The 16,610-nt window shown below is 34.5% G+C and overlaps 1 protein-coding gene across 3 annotated transcripts in view; it reads right to left on the reverse strand.

Annotated features, from left to right (window-relative positions):
* CSMD3 (CUB and Sushi multiple domains 3) overlaps positions 1 to 16,610 on the reverse strand; it is a 1,218,611-nt gene that overhangs the window by 580,150 nt on the left and 621,851 nt on the right. For all 3 annotated transcript variants that reach the window (XM_055287089.2, XM_055287087.2, XM_055287086.2), the window contains one exon: positions 5,121 to 5,233. In XM_055287089.2, the coding sequence (XP_055143064.1) occupies positions 5,121 to 5,233 (113 nt within the window). The remainder of the gene's footprint in view (positions 1 to 5,120; positions 5,234 to 16,610) is intronic.

Genomic DNA, 16,610 nt, shown 5'->3' on the forward strand with positions numbered 1-16,610 from the left:
CAAGTAAAAATGTCCAGATAGTTTTATGGCTAGGGTCTTTCTTACTTTAAAAAATATGTAACTTTTATGTTTGTTATTCATACTATTCCAAGTCATTGACAAATTTCCTGACTCATTATTTAATACTACCATATTCTAAAACTCAAATTTTATAAAACCAACACAAAAAGAAACTCTAATTCAAATTCACAAATATAATTATTGTAGTCAAACTGTTAGCAAATTCATCCCAGGGCGTACTAAGGGATTGGTCATCATGTTCAAGAAGGTTTTATTACAGAAATGAAACTTTGTCCCAGTACCGGAAAAAAAACTATGAATACAGTTAAAGGAGAGACATAATTAAATACATGATTGTGTCAATGGATACAGAAAAATGTTTGACTGGAAGTTAGATGAAATGTATTTGAACTCCCTGCAGTTGGTAAAGATTCTTTTCCACATACCCTTGTCAAATATATTAAATGTTCAAATATAAAGTCATTGCCATGCAAAGAAGAGTAAGACAGAAATACTAGCTCTCATCACTATAATTTAATGGAATTTTGAGGGGTCCAATCTTCTCCTACAATAGACCTCTGGCAAAAATTATAACATTGAGGATGAAGACAAATATGCTGAGGATGGTAGAGGGAATTCAAGAATGCACCTGAGTCTCAGATAAAAATAACATTGGCGTATACCCTCTGGACATGTCATGTGGCGATAGTAAACACATGTTTGTTTAAGCCACTATTAGTTGGGTTTTCTGTAATGTGCCAATACATGTCTGCCTAATTATTACAATGCCTAATCATGAAATAATTAAAATTAACAAAAGCATTAAATACTGTGGCCAAATACCACACAAATATACAAAAATCAACAATTTTTCTTTATAAAAGTAATAATCAGCATTCCTAAATAATTCAAGCCTTAGGAAATACCAAGTAACTATATGAAAAGAAAAAAATTGCAGACATCTCCTGTGTAAAATCAGATGGTTTTTGTCTGTGTGTGTGGTTGTGCATGTGCACGTGCATGCCTATGTTTTATTTTCATGTGTACCTGATGAGCTAAGGGGAGCTCAGTAATTTAACTCAATCTTTTGGTGTTCTCCTGCTCTTCACACTGATTAGGGTTTCCAGCTTTTCCTAAAAATCCCTCAAAATCACTTAGGATATAATATTGCATAATGGAAAAAAGAATGAAGTCAGTAAACTCAGAGTTGCAACTATATTCTGCAATATGATTATGATTAACCATTCATGTTCATTCATTTATTCAGGCATCCCACAAATATTTATTGTTTGCTTTCTGCATGTTAGGCATCATGCTAGATTCTGGGAATACAGCAATAAACAAAGCAGACCAAACTTCCTATCATCATGGTGCTTAAATCCTACTCAGTTTTCTCATCTGTAAAAATGAGTAATAATTCTTACCTCTTATCGTTCTAATCAGATTTAATGAGTTAATGTAGGCAAAATAATTGGAATAGGCAAGGCTCTTCATAATTGTTAATTATTGCTCTAATGTTCCTTAAGCTAAGACAAAGTTGAAAATATATCCAAACAGTAGCTCAGTGTTAATGGATGTTAATGTGTCCACTGAAAAGAACCCTCTTTTTTTCTTGCATTCTGATTAATATGCATTTGAAATAATGACCATATAAAAACAAGGAAACAAAACTAATGTTTCTAAGGGAAATGGGGCAAGGTGGACAGCTAGGTTATACTTTCTTTTCAACAAGACATTTAGTTCACATCTTAAATCATAGTTTTGGCAAACAAAAAAAATCTCCTGTGAATCAGAATGGCCACGACTTTGTTACATCTACAAAGACGTTACTGATTTTTAAAAGTTAGGAATATCATTAACTACTCAAGAGTTCACTGGCATTTTATCCATTTATGCTATGGTATACAGTAATCAGCACACTGTCATGAACAGAAACACAAAATGAATCCTAGTTGAATAAAAATTAACTAAATTTAGAATTAAGGACTGTTTTCTTGATTTGCAACATTTGTTGCCTTTTTATATTTTAAAATAGACATTGTCCAAACTCCATAGAAAAAAGCATTCATAGTTCCACAGACTTAAAGTAGAAGTTCTAAAGTTAGTGAGTACTTAATCAGGTAATTATGTACTATTTTACATTCATACATAAATTTTTGTTCCTCTGTCAATAGTACAGTCTAAGAACAGTCATTTTCAAACTATGTTTTTTGGAGTCCTAAGGTTCTTCCTACATTTGGAGGGAATGAGAAGCAGTCAGATCAACTGAAGGTACCAAATCTTCTTCCCATCCCTGTTCTATCAGAGAAGCCCAGGTTTTAATCTTTTTCTATTCTGAGTTTCTAACAGAAGACGTCATTTGAAATTATATTTTCTTTAAAATAAAGTTTCAAAAACACTCTCTTAATCAGCAAAACACAATTTAGGAATAAAAATATATCACAAAAAACAAAGACTAAATTACATATTTTAGTCACTATGTTTAAAATGCTAAAAATTTGAGACAAACTACTCAATAAATAGATATATTTAATTTAGAGGAGATCTACATTTAATACTATCTCATGCAAAATCTACAGATTATAAAACCAGAAGATATCTTTAGACAAATCTGGAAAGGTTTTTAGCAGGTGTTCCATTTAGAACCAACACACTACTCAACAGAGAGCATGGTAATTATAAAAATTATTTTTAGTAGGCGAACTTGCTAAAACTGTGTGCACATCAAAATTTGTAACTTCTCAACGTGAACCCTACTTCAACTCTGAGCTCAGGTTTTAAATTATGGAGAATGCAAAAACATGATTTTTACAGTACAGAAAAAATCCTGGTAAACTAAACTTTTGAGGACATATTTTGCTTAGTATTACCTAATTCATATAGGCCAAATCATTTATTCAGTTTAATTGAACAAATAATTATTAGCTACCTATAATGATGGCATGGATATTGCTAGCAGAAATACAAAGACAAGTAAGATATATTTTCTATTTAGTTATATAGTACATATGATTCGCGGTTTATAAAATAGAGGAAGTGGTCTTCTGTGATGGGTAGAGCTAACGAAGTCTTCACAGAAGAGTAAATATTTGAACTTTGCCTTAAAAGATGAGTGAGGAGGTGCTGAGTTAAAATAAAAAACAGTGATTCAGGTACATTTACTGAATATCCAAAGCAACAAAGTTGTGAAACAACTTGCAGGGTTCAAAGAGTTATGGATAATTTGGTAAAATTATAGTTCATGGAAAAAGAGAAAATCAGATGGAGAAAGCTGGAGGAAATGATGTATGAAGATTTTTCATTTTATCTCCAGGGACAAAAAAATAGAGAATTTAGAGCATGAGAGTAATATGATCATTACTCTGATGCTGGAAGATTATCATTAGTAATGTGCAGCAGGTTGGACTGGGAGAGACACTTCCAGTCTAAGGAAAAGGAGGGAGAAAAAGAAGGGCAGTATTCATTTAGAATGTCCTGGGTTGGTTTCAAATATATCATCTCTGTGAATTTTTTAATTATTATTGTTGAAAACTGAGCAGACGGAGAACAATATAATGTTTAATTGTGCTACTCTACAATGTACTTCCAGCTCTTGAACCGCAGCAGAGGGGAGAACTGTGTAAATATCGATAGAACTCCCTGTTGCTCCAACCTATTCATGAGTTTTAATAAATGTTTCTTGTTCAAGCTTTATCATTAATAATTCATACAGTTTCTAATGTTTAAATCACTATAGATTTTCTGACAGGTAACCTTCATAAGATGGAGAAAATAACAGAAACCACAGGAATATAAGAATGCCAGGTTTGCTTAGCCATTTAGAGGGAGAAGGGGAAGAAAAAGAAAAAAGATATATTTCAAGAAGTATGACTAGGTGAGAGGATCTGTACTCCAAATCAGCATTACACAATATTTCCAAGTAACAAATGTGCACAAAGATCCCCTGCATGTAAAATACAAGTTGTCAGAAAAAAAGACAGATAAATACATGTAACCTAAGCCAATTGTTCTTTAAATTTTGTAACCTTGTTTTATTTACTGGGGATAGAGGTGGGTTTTAAATTGAGGAGGAATATATCAAGACTATAATCAAGCTAACCTTTTTAATAAACTGGCATTTACATAGATTTCTTGAACTATTCAAATTAATATAGTACCAAATTTAGTCACAAAAAAAAACACAGAATGAATGTGTTCTGTCTCTCTGACAACATCATCCATTCATTTTCATGTGTCCAGAATCAAAAGCATGACAGTGTTTGTAAGAGAAAATTCTAATTGAAAATTATTATTATGCAAGTAAAAGAATTTTTCACAGTAATTGTTTAATTGGTAAGATAGAAAATAATAATTTTTACCACAATAGTAATGATAAATTCAAGCAACATAACATTCTGATGGTCTCTTGTATATTTTTGTTTTTAAAAAATAGATTTTTAATTGAGTTTGTTAGTACTTTTTTCAGTCAGAATTGTAAATTTGCATTTCTAATATGTACATTGTGTGTATGTATTGGTTTTAATCAAGGTCCAACATGTGTGGAAGATATCTATGACCTCATAATGCTTGCATCTATTTCTGATAAATGAAACTAGAACAAAATATTTTGTTATACACACATAGTTAATCATTGATTTGTATCTTTACTGACACTGGGATGGGCAAAAGCAACTTCACAAATTTGTGATCTATGATTTATATGTTTGATAGATTACAAAAAAAGATTTGTACATTGGAATATTTAGGGATTTCAGTCCTTTACTGTTATATTTAAGTATTTAATAATTAGTAGATCTTTGCCAGGAAAATTTCTTAAAGTACATAAAATCACATGTCTATTTTAGGGAAGGCTAGGAGTCTACAGTGATTGAAACATAAGGATAGTATAATATACTGGGAGAAAGATGAGGTATGCAAAATAGACACATTTTAAAAGAAAAACTAATTTTATTTAAAGATAAGTATAATTAACTTTTGTAGTTAAGGAGGAAATGATTTTTGTTGAAATGTAGCGTGTGTTCTGCAAAACTTTTAATTTTGCAGATGCAATTAAATGTGAATTTAAAAATATTCTCTGGTGGTATTAAGATAACATTTCCTATGTAGCAATTAATCATTACCTTTGTAGTTAACCTTGAAACCAACAGATCCAACACTTTCATCTGTTTGAAGGTGCAGCCACATTTGGCTACTCATGCTCACTATCAAGTCTGGTACAAAGCTTCCAGTCAGCCTAAAAAGAGATGGACAAAGAAGGGAGAGATGGGTTATTAAAACATCCTCTGCATACAAATTATAAGACAGATGTGTTTCTCAATACCTTCTTTGCTAGAAAAAAAAGTCAGATAAACATAGAGGAGTATGTGTTGAGTTAATAGAAGAAAAAACTACACAATTTAGTGATCAAGGTTATTATAAAAATATTATTCTGTGTTTAACTAGGAAAGATCTTTCATGTTCCTGAGGCAAAGTCATGACATTTTAGACCATCAAAAAGTCCTGCACAGTACTTCCTTTTGAACCGAAGAGAAAAAGAGGATCTATACAAATATTCAAGTATTTTTAACACCACCAATATATCTTAACATTCCCAGTTTCACAGAACTTTGTTCTAGAGAAATATTGTTAAAATATTTCTGTGCAAAACAATAAAGTGGCCAAGAGTATAACCGAACCCTTTGCAATACCGATGTCGAATACACAAGCCTTAAAATATAGTACCTACATTATAGGCTGCCCATGTCACATATGTTTTTCTGTAAATAGTTTTATTTAAAGAAATATGCTGCTAATCTGATGCAGCATAACTGTATCCATTCATTATTAATCCCTCATTCAGTAATGCACAGTTTTGTAACCATAAGAAGGGAAATTACTTCACGTTTCATCTATCATCAATGATATTGTAGTTGCATATTAGAACTGAAGCCAAAGGAGGGTGAAAGCAAATTAGTAAATAAGACCTTAGGTTGCGGGGAAGTCTATCAAGAATAGGAAAGAGGAAAAAATAGATTCACTGCAGAGTACATGTCCATATTGATAAGGGATTATAGATTACATACAGAAAGACAGGTTTCCAAAGGAAGAAAATATTGAATGTTTGCCTACTTTATTGCTAAAACCATAAGGATTGCTGGAAAATTACATCAGGAAAGTATACAGTTTCCTTTCATTGTAAAAACCTAAGAGAGTGTTTAGTCTCTTGTACAGTGGCTCTACTATGAACACACCAGCAGAGGGCAGTGTGGTTGACCATATCCTGGAAGTGACTGGCCGCAAAATTCCCTGTGCGTAGTCAACTATTAAAACAGTAGAAATGACCTCAGGAAACTTCATTTGCAGTACAAGTATGTAACCAGTGGCCAGTGTTACAGGATTTATGAGAATTTATCACAAAGAAACTTGGTAAACTACTATTATTTAATTATGGGATTATATATTACATTGAAGAACACCATAAGATACCAAGATACCATAATGCATTATGGAACTTTAGATTATCTTCATTTCCTTCTTCCTGCCAAAAAACATTTTAAATTACCATAATATAAAACACACTCACACATATATATTGTCTATATATACACACAATCATTTGAAACATCTTTTAATTAAACTTTGGGGCATGTGAACTTTCAAATTGGTGATTCTTAGGTAGCAGTTTCTTGAGCTACCGTAGAGAGGCAGGTGCAGGTTTATGGGCAAGGGTAAAGACTCCAGCTTGCAGGCAGAATAGAAAGTAAAGTAAACCCATTATTAAACGGGAATGAGAGCTTATATTTACATAGCATGTGCATCAGCTATACCATATCAAACATACCAACAAACTACCTCAAAGAGAATACTAAGAGTTGTTTTTCTGGGAAAATTGAAGTATTGCTCTTTGTTACATCCTCTTGTAACATTCACAATCCTGAACTGTTCTATTATCCTGAAACTTCTAGAATGGTATTTTGTCAGTTCATGAAAAACAACTAACACTTGCAAGCTAAATTGTTCCCTTACTAACTTATCCTATTGCCCTGATTTCACCTAGTTCCCAACTCATTGCTGGTGTAAGGGTATATGTCATCTAAAAATAATAATAATATATATATATTAATTTTCTGATGTCAAAAATTAAAACTCCCCCTCAACTTCTCTTTAGCATTTCTTTTATAAAACTTGAAATCATAAGTTCCATTTATTTTAGATGTATCTAAATATTTTAAGAGTTAAATGGGACTCTTGCCAGTTTTTCATTCCTGGAATTTCTCTCTTGGTGGCCTTGGAGCCACCTCTTTAAACTGTGAACATCAAAGAGGATGATGCCCTGTCTCTACTTTTCTGGGGAGTTAAGGCCTAGGTACTTAGTACTTAGCTCTTTGATTTTACTTCCTGCTTGTCATAATGATAGGAAATGTTTTATTTTTTGTTTTGGTGAAGGCAATTAACATGTATGCAATGGATTGTATCTTCCTAGCTGTATATTATTTCTCTTTTTTGCAATCTCCTTAGCAGATTTCCTGTGATGCACATCACAGTTTGGTTTAATCCTATTCAACAGAAAAACTGTTTCATTTTTCCCTCTATTTTATGGAGAGCTTTTACTGAGCTGGCAAAAGATTTTATTTTCAACCACATTTCCCCAACTACTTGGTAAAGAGGATTGGGATATGAATGGTAGTTTTGAATTGAGTGGACCCCACAGCAGCCATATCATAATTATAATTATAAAAGTTCTCCCTTCTTGATCTTTGCTTTTTTGAAATAGTATCTGGATCGACCACTCTCTCTAAACTCAAATTTTATTAATTTAAAATTTATTAATTTAAATTTAAAATTTAAAATTTTATTAATGAGTATGCCTGGGTAATCTGGACTCAAATCCCATCAGGATTACAATTAACTTTGATGGTGGAAAAATAGGGAAAGCCAAGGATATTGCCTGCAATTCTTTCTCCTAAACAGCTAATATCTCTGTCATATTTGGAATACATACAAGTACAAAACCTTTCAGAATTTGTTATGATTCTTTGACCTCATCCCCAGCAAATGAACTGCTGGTATTTACTGGATACGTATTATCCTTAGTGGAAACTTAAAAAGATCTGCATAACCAGAAGGAAAGATTGAGAAGAATGGAAGAGGAAATGGATAAATTAAAGGCACTTTCATTGATTCTTCTTCCTTTTTCTGCTATCTCTGCTCTTTCTGCATCCCTTGTGTCTCTATCTTTCTCTGCCTTAGTAGACTCCTGAGAAGATCAAAGCAATGGTGTTTTAGACCTCCAGTTCTCCTAGTTAGTGTATTTCCCTACAAAGCACAAGGCCACAACTTCTTTAGCTGATAATGAATTATCTGCCTTGTTTGAGGAAACAGAATTGTGTGCCTCATGCCCTAACCCTGAGCCTAGTCAATGTTTTAGCACATATTGTGACCCCAAAAGTCACTTATCATTTATATTTCATGTATTTAGGAAAGCAGAAATTATGAGTGAACATGATTAGGGAATAATTGAGAACTTGTATAAAAGACTGTCCCCACATGAAGACAAAAAGATGTCGAGTGGTCTCACTAGCTGTTTGGAAAAAAATAGTGTTAGTCTAATAAACAGTAACATGGAAAATAAGCCAAAAAGTCATATAATTCTACATTTATCTTGTCACAATGTGAGAAAGACCAGCTCTTATTTGATCACCAGTGAAGCTGATGCCATTGAGAAGTTATACAGACCTCCTTGCCAGCTGATATATCTCAAATAAAAGCTTCTTTTCCCTGCTTCCCAGAAGTTTGCAGGCATTCTCTGCAGCATGTTTTCCAGTTTACAGTCCCAGGCATGGAGATTTGCACAGGACACAGTGTGGAGTTCTGCAATCAGCAGACTCCACTCATGTGATGGAACAAGCACACTGGGGACCAGAAGATAACCCATTGAACCAAGAGGTAGATAACTGTTCATCACCCTCCACAAATAAGGGATAACTAAGAGATTTGGAGACTCACTGAAAGTAACTGCTTACAGCTGTACTTGAAATATTTCCTCTAAAAGTGAGCTGGGTGAAACTGCAATGGTGTATCCGAAAGACAAGGAAGTCTGCCACTGATTTCCATTAGCGGTTTGTTGAGGCTTTCTCAGAATCTACTGGCATGGATCCAAGGGTAGTTCAAAATTTTTGTCTCAGATCCCTTGATGACTATCCAAATTCAAATTAGAGAAAGGGTATTAGGATGGCAAGGACAGATTCAAATGTTAGCAGCAGTTACTTAGTTTTGGGACAATCTAGAGAAATGTGAAGAAAATAAATTTAAAAAAAAAACTAATATGTTAATTATCCAGTAAGAACTATTTAGTAAAAGGCATAACCCCTATTCTGGCCAGCCTGTAGAATGAGCAAAGAAAGAAAACAACACCATATGCCATACTGCGAGAAGCCAGATGTTGGAGGCGGGATTGGAGAAAAGAGAATCCAGAGGATACAGCAACTGCAGAAACAAAGGAATCAGGAAAGCCCAGAAGGCTGGGAAATAATTTGGGAATGACCTAAAACTGACAGATTCAGGGGATCTCAGATGTGGGAAATGATGATATGTACATTTCAATAACTTTCTCTCATGCTAACTCATTGCATTTTTTTTTTTTTTTTTTTTTTTTTTGAGATGGAGTCTCGCTCTGTCACCAGGCTGGAGTGCATTGGTGCGATCTTGGCTCACCGCAACCTCCAACTCCCGGGTTCAAGCGATTCCCCTGCTTCAGCCTCCTAAGCAGCTGGGACTACAGGTGTGCACCACCACACCCAGCTAATTTTTGTATTTTTAGTAGAGACGAGGTTTCACCACGTTGACCAGGATGGTCTCAGTCTCTTGACCTCGTGATCTGCCCGCCTCGGCCTTCCAAAGTGCTGGGATTACAGGTGTGCATTTTCTAGTAGTTGCTGGTGCTACTTATTCTGTGATTTCCTCAGAAGTCTTACTTTCCATCTGGTGTTAATAAACACAGGTTGTTGGTATTTTGAGTTAGCCTTCTACTTGCTCTTTTTCTTCAGTGGTTCCCACACAAATAGGGCCTCATATTGGGAATAGGTTTTCTTAGTTTTCTCCTGATCCTCCTGTAAACCTATTGCAAGGAGACCTGCTGGGGAAATTAAAGACTACCATATTCTATATTCCATAGGGAGTGTCTGTGGAACTCCCTGGAATAAAAGGAATCTGATTACTATGTACCTTCTGAAAGAAAAGGGGTATTCCAAAAAGCGTCTTTCTCACACTGTGCTGGATAAGTGCCCTGAACTGAAACAAGTCAATTCATCACTTTGGGCCCTAGCAAATGGTTTAGTTTGAGGTGTAGAATCAATAGATATTCTTTGCAAAAAACATAAGCAATGGCTATGTGTCAAACAATACCCTTTGTCAAAGGCTCTACTAGAAGAAATAAACACAGTTAAAAACATTGAAAGACAAGTGGTAATTTTATAAAGACACTCACCCTGTAATCTTAATACTGCCATACTTCCAGAAAGGAAAGAAGGTAAATGTGATAAAGATGATTGACCTGTGTACAAGATCTTAAAGAAGAAAATAAATGTATTGCTCCACTCACGTCTTTAGTTTCTAACATCAGAAACTTTAGTACTTTGCTACCATTCTCTGCAAAGTTTTTTCTCCAGTTTATCTATGATCTGTTTTATCTCATTGCTCTAGTAAACAAGTTTACATTTCAGTTGCTGTTTGCTGTTTTACTTAGAAAGGAGTTCAGTATTTATGAAAAAGTGTTCCTCAAGGATTTCCTGACTCTCCTTCCACTTCTCTAATCATTTACAGAAAAAAGCAATTTGTCCCAGTAGGGGGATCTCTAAGTCATCAGCATGTTGATGGTTTGCTGGTAGGCTCAGAAACTACAGAGCAATACAAAACTGACACTTCGGCTTTGTTACAACTCCCCCTTCACAAGGGCATAAGCCTTCAACAGACAAATTGCAAAATTGCCAAACTGAGATAAAATATTTAGAGCATCTGTTGATGCTGAAGGCCTTATGTAGGCCTTAAAAAAAAAGTATTTTGGGGACTAGTAGAATATTGTGGACAGTGAATTTCAGCTTTTGTAAAGTGGCCAAAACACTAATGAAATAACTGTGTAATAATTCCTCAGATCCTTTTATTTGGTCAGTAGAATCTGAAGAAGTGTTCAAATTAAAATTGGCTATAGTATAAGCTTTGGGAGTTCCAAATTTTGCCAAGACTTTCCACTTGCTTTGTTATGAAAATAAAGGGGCTACTTTTGGAATTTTAACTCAAAAGTTGGGAATAGATGACACACTAATAACAAATTTCTCAGTTTCCTTGGAGGCAGTGGCACTGTTGATGACAACATGCTGTGGAAGTAGCAGATAAACTTTTAAAAAGGCTCAAGCCCTTACCTGCAGTCACTTATATGCGTGTCCTACATGCTGTGACAGCTATCTTACAAGTGCAAAAAATCCAGAATGTGTAGGTATGCCAATAGACTAGTTAAGAACAAGCATTGATCCCAGTATTGTGCTTCGGAGATGCAATATCCTAAATCATGTTACTCTTTTACCAGATCCTGATCAAATAGATGATCATGATTGTATTACAGGGGTAAGAGAAGACACCAAGCTCTGAAGAATTTATCTGATATTCTTGTCTGTAATAAGGCAGAGAAAGGATGGGGCCTGGCTTCAGCTCACCTCCACTAGAACATCCTTTCTTGCATTCCCCCGATCACAAACCTATACCACTACTTCACTGATAACATACCTGTTAGTAGTCATACAAGGGAAAAAGCCATTCTATGTTTCTTCTGTGCTCTCATAATGTGTAACCATGCCATTTGTTTAAATAATTCCAGAAACTGTCCTTAGGAGATTCGAAATCAAACCAAGTTTGCAGTTTCCCACCTTGGGAAGGAATGCTGCACAATTGATTTACAGCTCTATTGCTGCTGGCCAGACCACCAGGTGGCCCACTGCTCAAGATAACCATCACAATAAGATATGCTCACCCACGTACCCTACCACTTATGTGCTGTGCACAGAACAGCCTGTGTACCTTACCCCTGATGCCAATTCCCATGAGTTACCTAGAAAAGAAAATCCCTACTGGCTTTTTTTGGAGAGCCAGCTGGAGGACCCTTGTGACTCTGCTGTCTCCCTAGTGCTTAAGCATAAGCCCTGAAATAAATGCCTTGTCTGGGAAATCTGCTGGGCCTCGTGTTAATTTCCATTACATAGGGAGCCAAAGAGCCTGTGGTTTTTAGCAATAATGACAATTTAATAATATTTACTGGTGGACATGTACTTGGGATAAAAATGGCCCAATTTAAGGTTTTGTATGCTATGGTGACCTCTTATACGACATTTTGGAAGCTTATGCTTTGCCTAGAATTAAGCTGACACAAGCAGCACAGTTAATAGAAGTTACTAGAGTTGCAATTCTTGATAGGTAGGTAGGTAGGTAGGAAATATTTGGTGTCCATCACATAGGAAAGCAAATTTGGAGAAATAGAAGCTTCTCAACTTTGAGGGGAAGTAAAATATCTCATGGAAAACTGATAGCTGATTTTTTAGAAGCTGTATAACTGTCCTATCAGATCAGTAATCATTTGTAGAGCTCCCATAGAGCAGAATGACACAATTTTTTAATGCAACTATTTTGCTGACAGAGCTGCAAAAGCAACTGTTAATATGTAACAGATTCTAAACTTGGAAGCCTCACTTTTAATACAAGAAACTTTTGTTAATTTTCAAAAATATGCTTCACAAAAGGAAACTGATGAATTATAAAGGAGGATAAAACATTTGACTGAACTATGAAAATTACCTAATAAAGCAACCCCATATGATAATTATTATTCATTTGATTAATAATGTGTCATTGACATACTCATCTAAGTAAAATGGGGACTTTAAAGACCCCAGACTATTACTGTACTTACATAAAAATACAATTATTCCAAAAATATTAAAGAGATGAGCTGTTTGTCAGAAGAATTATTTACAGTCTATTCCTAAGGTACATGTGGCAGTTTTCCCCAACCAGCTTTCCCAGAAATTAAGTGGCAGTTGGATTTCATATAATTAATGTCTACAAAAAGTAAGATATTTTGTCTAGTTATAGTATATATGATGTTTGGATGGTCTGAAGTCTTTCCGTCTTTAAATGTTAATGTGCAAGCCTGGTAAAGTATCTTTTAATACCCATGATTTCCACTTTGGGGCTACAGAAGCATAATGAATCAGAGAAAGGAAGTCATCTTATTGTGATATCCTACCTTGTTTTAACCTGAATTGCCTCTCCCTTAGCTGAGAGAGCCAGACAGACTCCATTTTGGTTCCTTCACTTGCAGCCCCTTACCCACCTCCCGCTTTTCATCAAGGACTTAACTTGGGCAAGCTGACTCCCAGCACATCAAAGAATGTAATTACTGATAAGATACTGTGGCAAGCTATATCCACAGTTCCCAGGAATTTGCCTAGCTGATAGTACCCTAAGCCCCCGCATTTGTGTCCGGTTGTTAGCATCCAAAGCCCCGCGTCTACCCGCGTCTATCACCTTGTGATGGATTTAAAGCCCCTGCACCTGGAACTGTTTGTTTTCCTGTAACCGTTTGTTTTCCTGTAACCATTTATCTTTTTAACCTCTTTTTGCCTGTTTTACTTCTGTAAGATTGCTTCAGCTAGGCTCCCCCTCCCCTTTCTAAACCAGAGTATAAAAGAAAATCTAGCCCCCTCTTTGGGGCCGAGAGAATTTTGAGCGCTAGCTGTCTCTCAGTCGCCAGCAATAAAAGGACTCGTGAATTAGTCTCAGAGTGTGGTGTTTCTCTACAACTCGCTCGATTACAACATTATTATCACTGTCACCTAGTAATTATGCAATTATTTATAGATTCCTATAAGATGAATGGAACTCATTTGCTGAGATTAGGCAATATACTGGATTAAAATGGCCTAGAATTTTACTGTTAGCATTGTCAAAAATTAGAATGACCTCTGCAAACAAGCATGATATTTTTCCCCTTTGAACTAATGGTTGCCAGACCTACGAAATTCAGTCAGAAACCATGTCCTGTGCCAAATATAACTGAATTCTCTCTTAAACATGTTCATACTTCAAGGTGCTTCTTTCTTCCCTAGAATCCCTAAGACACAAAATCATAAGGACCTAGAAAGACCTGTTGAAAGAAATTTGCCACCCTATTGACCAGGAGATTCGATTTATCTGAAAGTGTTCCAGAGGTAAGATTAGCCGAGCCTGTGCTAGAAGGATCAAGTGCTCTTGATGATCCACATGGCTAGCAAAGTGAAAGAAAATCTCACACCGATTCACGTGGAGCCAGCACCTCAGAAGAATTTGACAATAGTTCCTACAAAGGACTCAAAATAAATTTTCTAGATAAGTAATTTTGGCTCTGAACTCAACTGAAAGAAGAAATTCTAGTGAGCTTATGCTCATAGACTGCCTTGTTGTCCTATTCACAGTAACGTTATTTCAATTACTTTAAGAACCACATTTTATTTTTAAAAAAATGTTATTTGTAACACTACTTTTTCTTTGTGTACTCCTGGTAATAATAGTTCCCACAATCACTTATTTTCAAACAGCTTGGAATTGGATTCCCAGTGATTAAGATGGGCTTAATGTTCCACTCACCCTAACTAAACTTTAGAAAATTTTAGGTGGGTTTCTTTCTGACTACAGGTTCCTGACCTACTGTTTCTTAAAGCATTTAAGTTAAAAAAAAAACTTGCAATCATAAATTCATTCTCTACCCCTTTGGATGTAAATATTCAACAAAGAATACCTTTCTCAAGAACCTCCAAGCCAGTCCTTTCAAATGTAATCATTAAAGGAGATAGCACCTGTCTCCCAGTCTCTATGGGAGGATAGGAGCTTAACTTCAACAAGAAACAACTGAAATGCAGATGGTCTATATACGTCGACTAATCTCTCGTCTAAAGCTTTCCAGTGATTTTCCGCTAACTCACTCCACTGCTTAAAAACCCTCCCACTTTCTGTTTCAGCAGAGTTGAGTCTCTCTCCCCTACTGCAATAGTTTTGGGAAAAGTCTCGTTTGTTTAACTTGTCTGGTGCAATTTTTCTTTTACACAAAAATAGGTATGATCTGCTTATAAGTTCAACAGTCCAATTATTGGCAGAGTAAAAGTGAGACCATCTTCTCACTAATTTTTTAATAATCCCAAAGTAAAAGTAACTAATATGTGTCTAGTTAATCCATACATTTCACACATATAGGCACACACAATTTTTTTAACTGATTTAAATGGAAGGATGATTTAGAATGAAAAACATCTAGTTAACAGACAAACAAATCTGACGTTTTTAGGTAAGACTGCAAATGATAAGTCTAATATAAGTTAATTAGCTTTGGGACACAAGTCTCTCCAGTCCAAATATCAATATACAAACAAAAGTAAATGTCTATTATTTGCAGAGATTTAATTGACTGTTATTATAATTAAATTATTGATTTGGGCTTATGTGAAACCTATAGGCTAACTTTTTCCACAAGAATTGTAACAATTAAAGTCATGTATATTAAATACTGGAAGTTCAATCTGTACCCTTAAGAGGTGCCTCATAAGGATACTAGAAAATGGTTTTGTTTCCCATCTCCAAAAAAATTGGAAAAATGAAATAAATATTAAAAGTCCTAGATTATCTTATAAATGTAATACTACTTATGTGATTAATGAAAATTCAAGATAAGTTTTTTGGCCCTCCAAAAAATATTTTATTTAAAAATTTAGATATTTGAGTTCTAGGGTTAAGTTACACCTTAGGCTTGGTTTAGTAAGATGTCATGAGGATCTACAAAAATAATATTCAAATAGCTGATTATTTGAAAGTATAAGCAATGTAGATATTACAACAGTTTATAAAATTAATGGATGATGGAGAATTTTTGTTCTTGGCTAATCAAGAATCTGCTTGAACTATTCACTATTGGTTCACTTAAATAATATATTTAAAGGTTATTCCTTCAAGGCTAATACAATAAATTTATAAATTAATTCTATTATATTTCTGATAATTACCTTGCTTTGTATTTTACATTGGATTTGCTATATATTTTGATAACTGCAAACTGCTCAGAGAAGAGTAGAAACAGCAATACACATAATTTAATAATTATAGTGTTATAAAATAGTAACAAAAAAGAAAAGTTCTAAGTATAAATACAAATCTTTAAAAAAATTTAAATTTTTTCTTGAAATTATAAAGGTAAGAGAACTCCCCCAACCCCACCTCTCTTTAGAATTTCCTATAGAAAACCTGAAGTTGTAGATGCTTTCTTTTTCTTTCAGATATGTGTAAATGTTTTAAAACCTAAAGAAAACTCTTACAAGTTTTGCATTCTAAGAATGTCTTTCTTAGAGGCCTTGGAGTCATCTTTTTGAAATATGAACATCAAGGAAGATGGTATCCTGTCTTCCTGTTTCACTGAGTGTTAAAGCCTAGGCACTTGGCTCCATTATGTAACTTCTTGATTATTATAAAGATAGAAGTGTATATTTTTCTTTTGATAAAGACAATTAACATGTGTGTAATGGATTATATCTGTCAAGCTATATAAAAAGGGTGAGGTTTCT

Source organism: Symphalangus syndactylus, chromosome 7 (assembly GCF_028878055.3).
Source record: "Symphalangus syndactylus isolate Jambi chromosome 7, NHGRI_mSymSyn1-v2.1_pri, whole genome shotgun sequence".
Lineage (NCBI taxonomy): Eukaryota > Metazoa > Chordata > Mammalia > Primates > Hylobatidae > Symphalangus > Symphalangus syndactylus.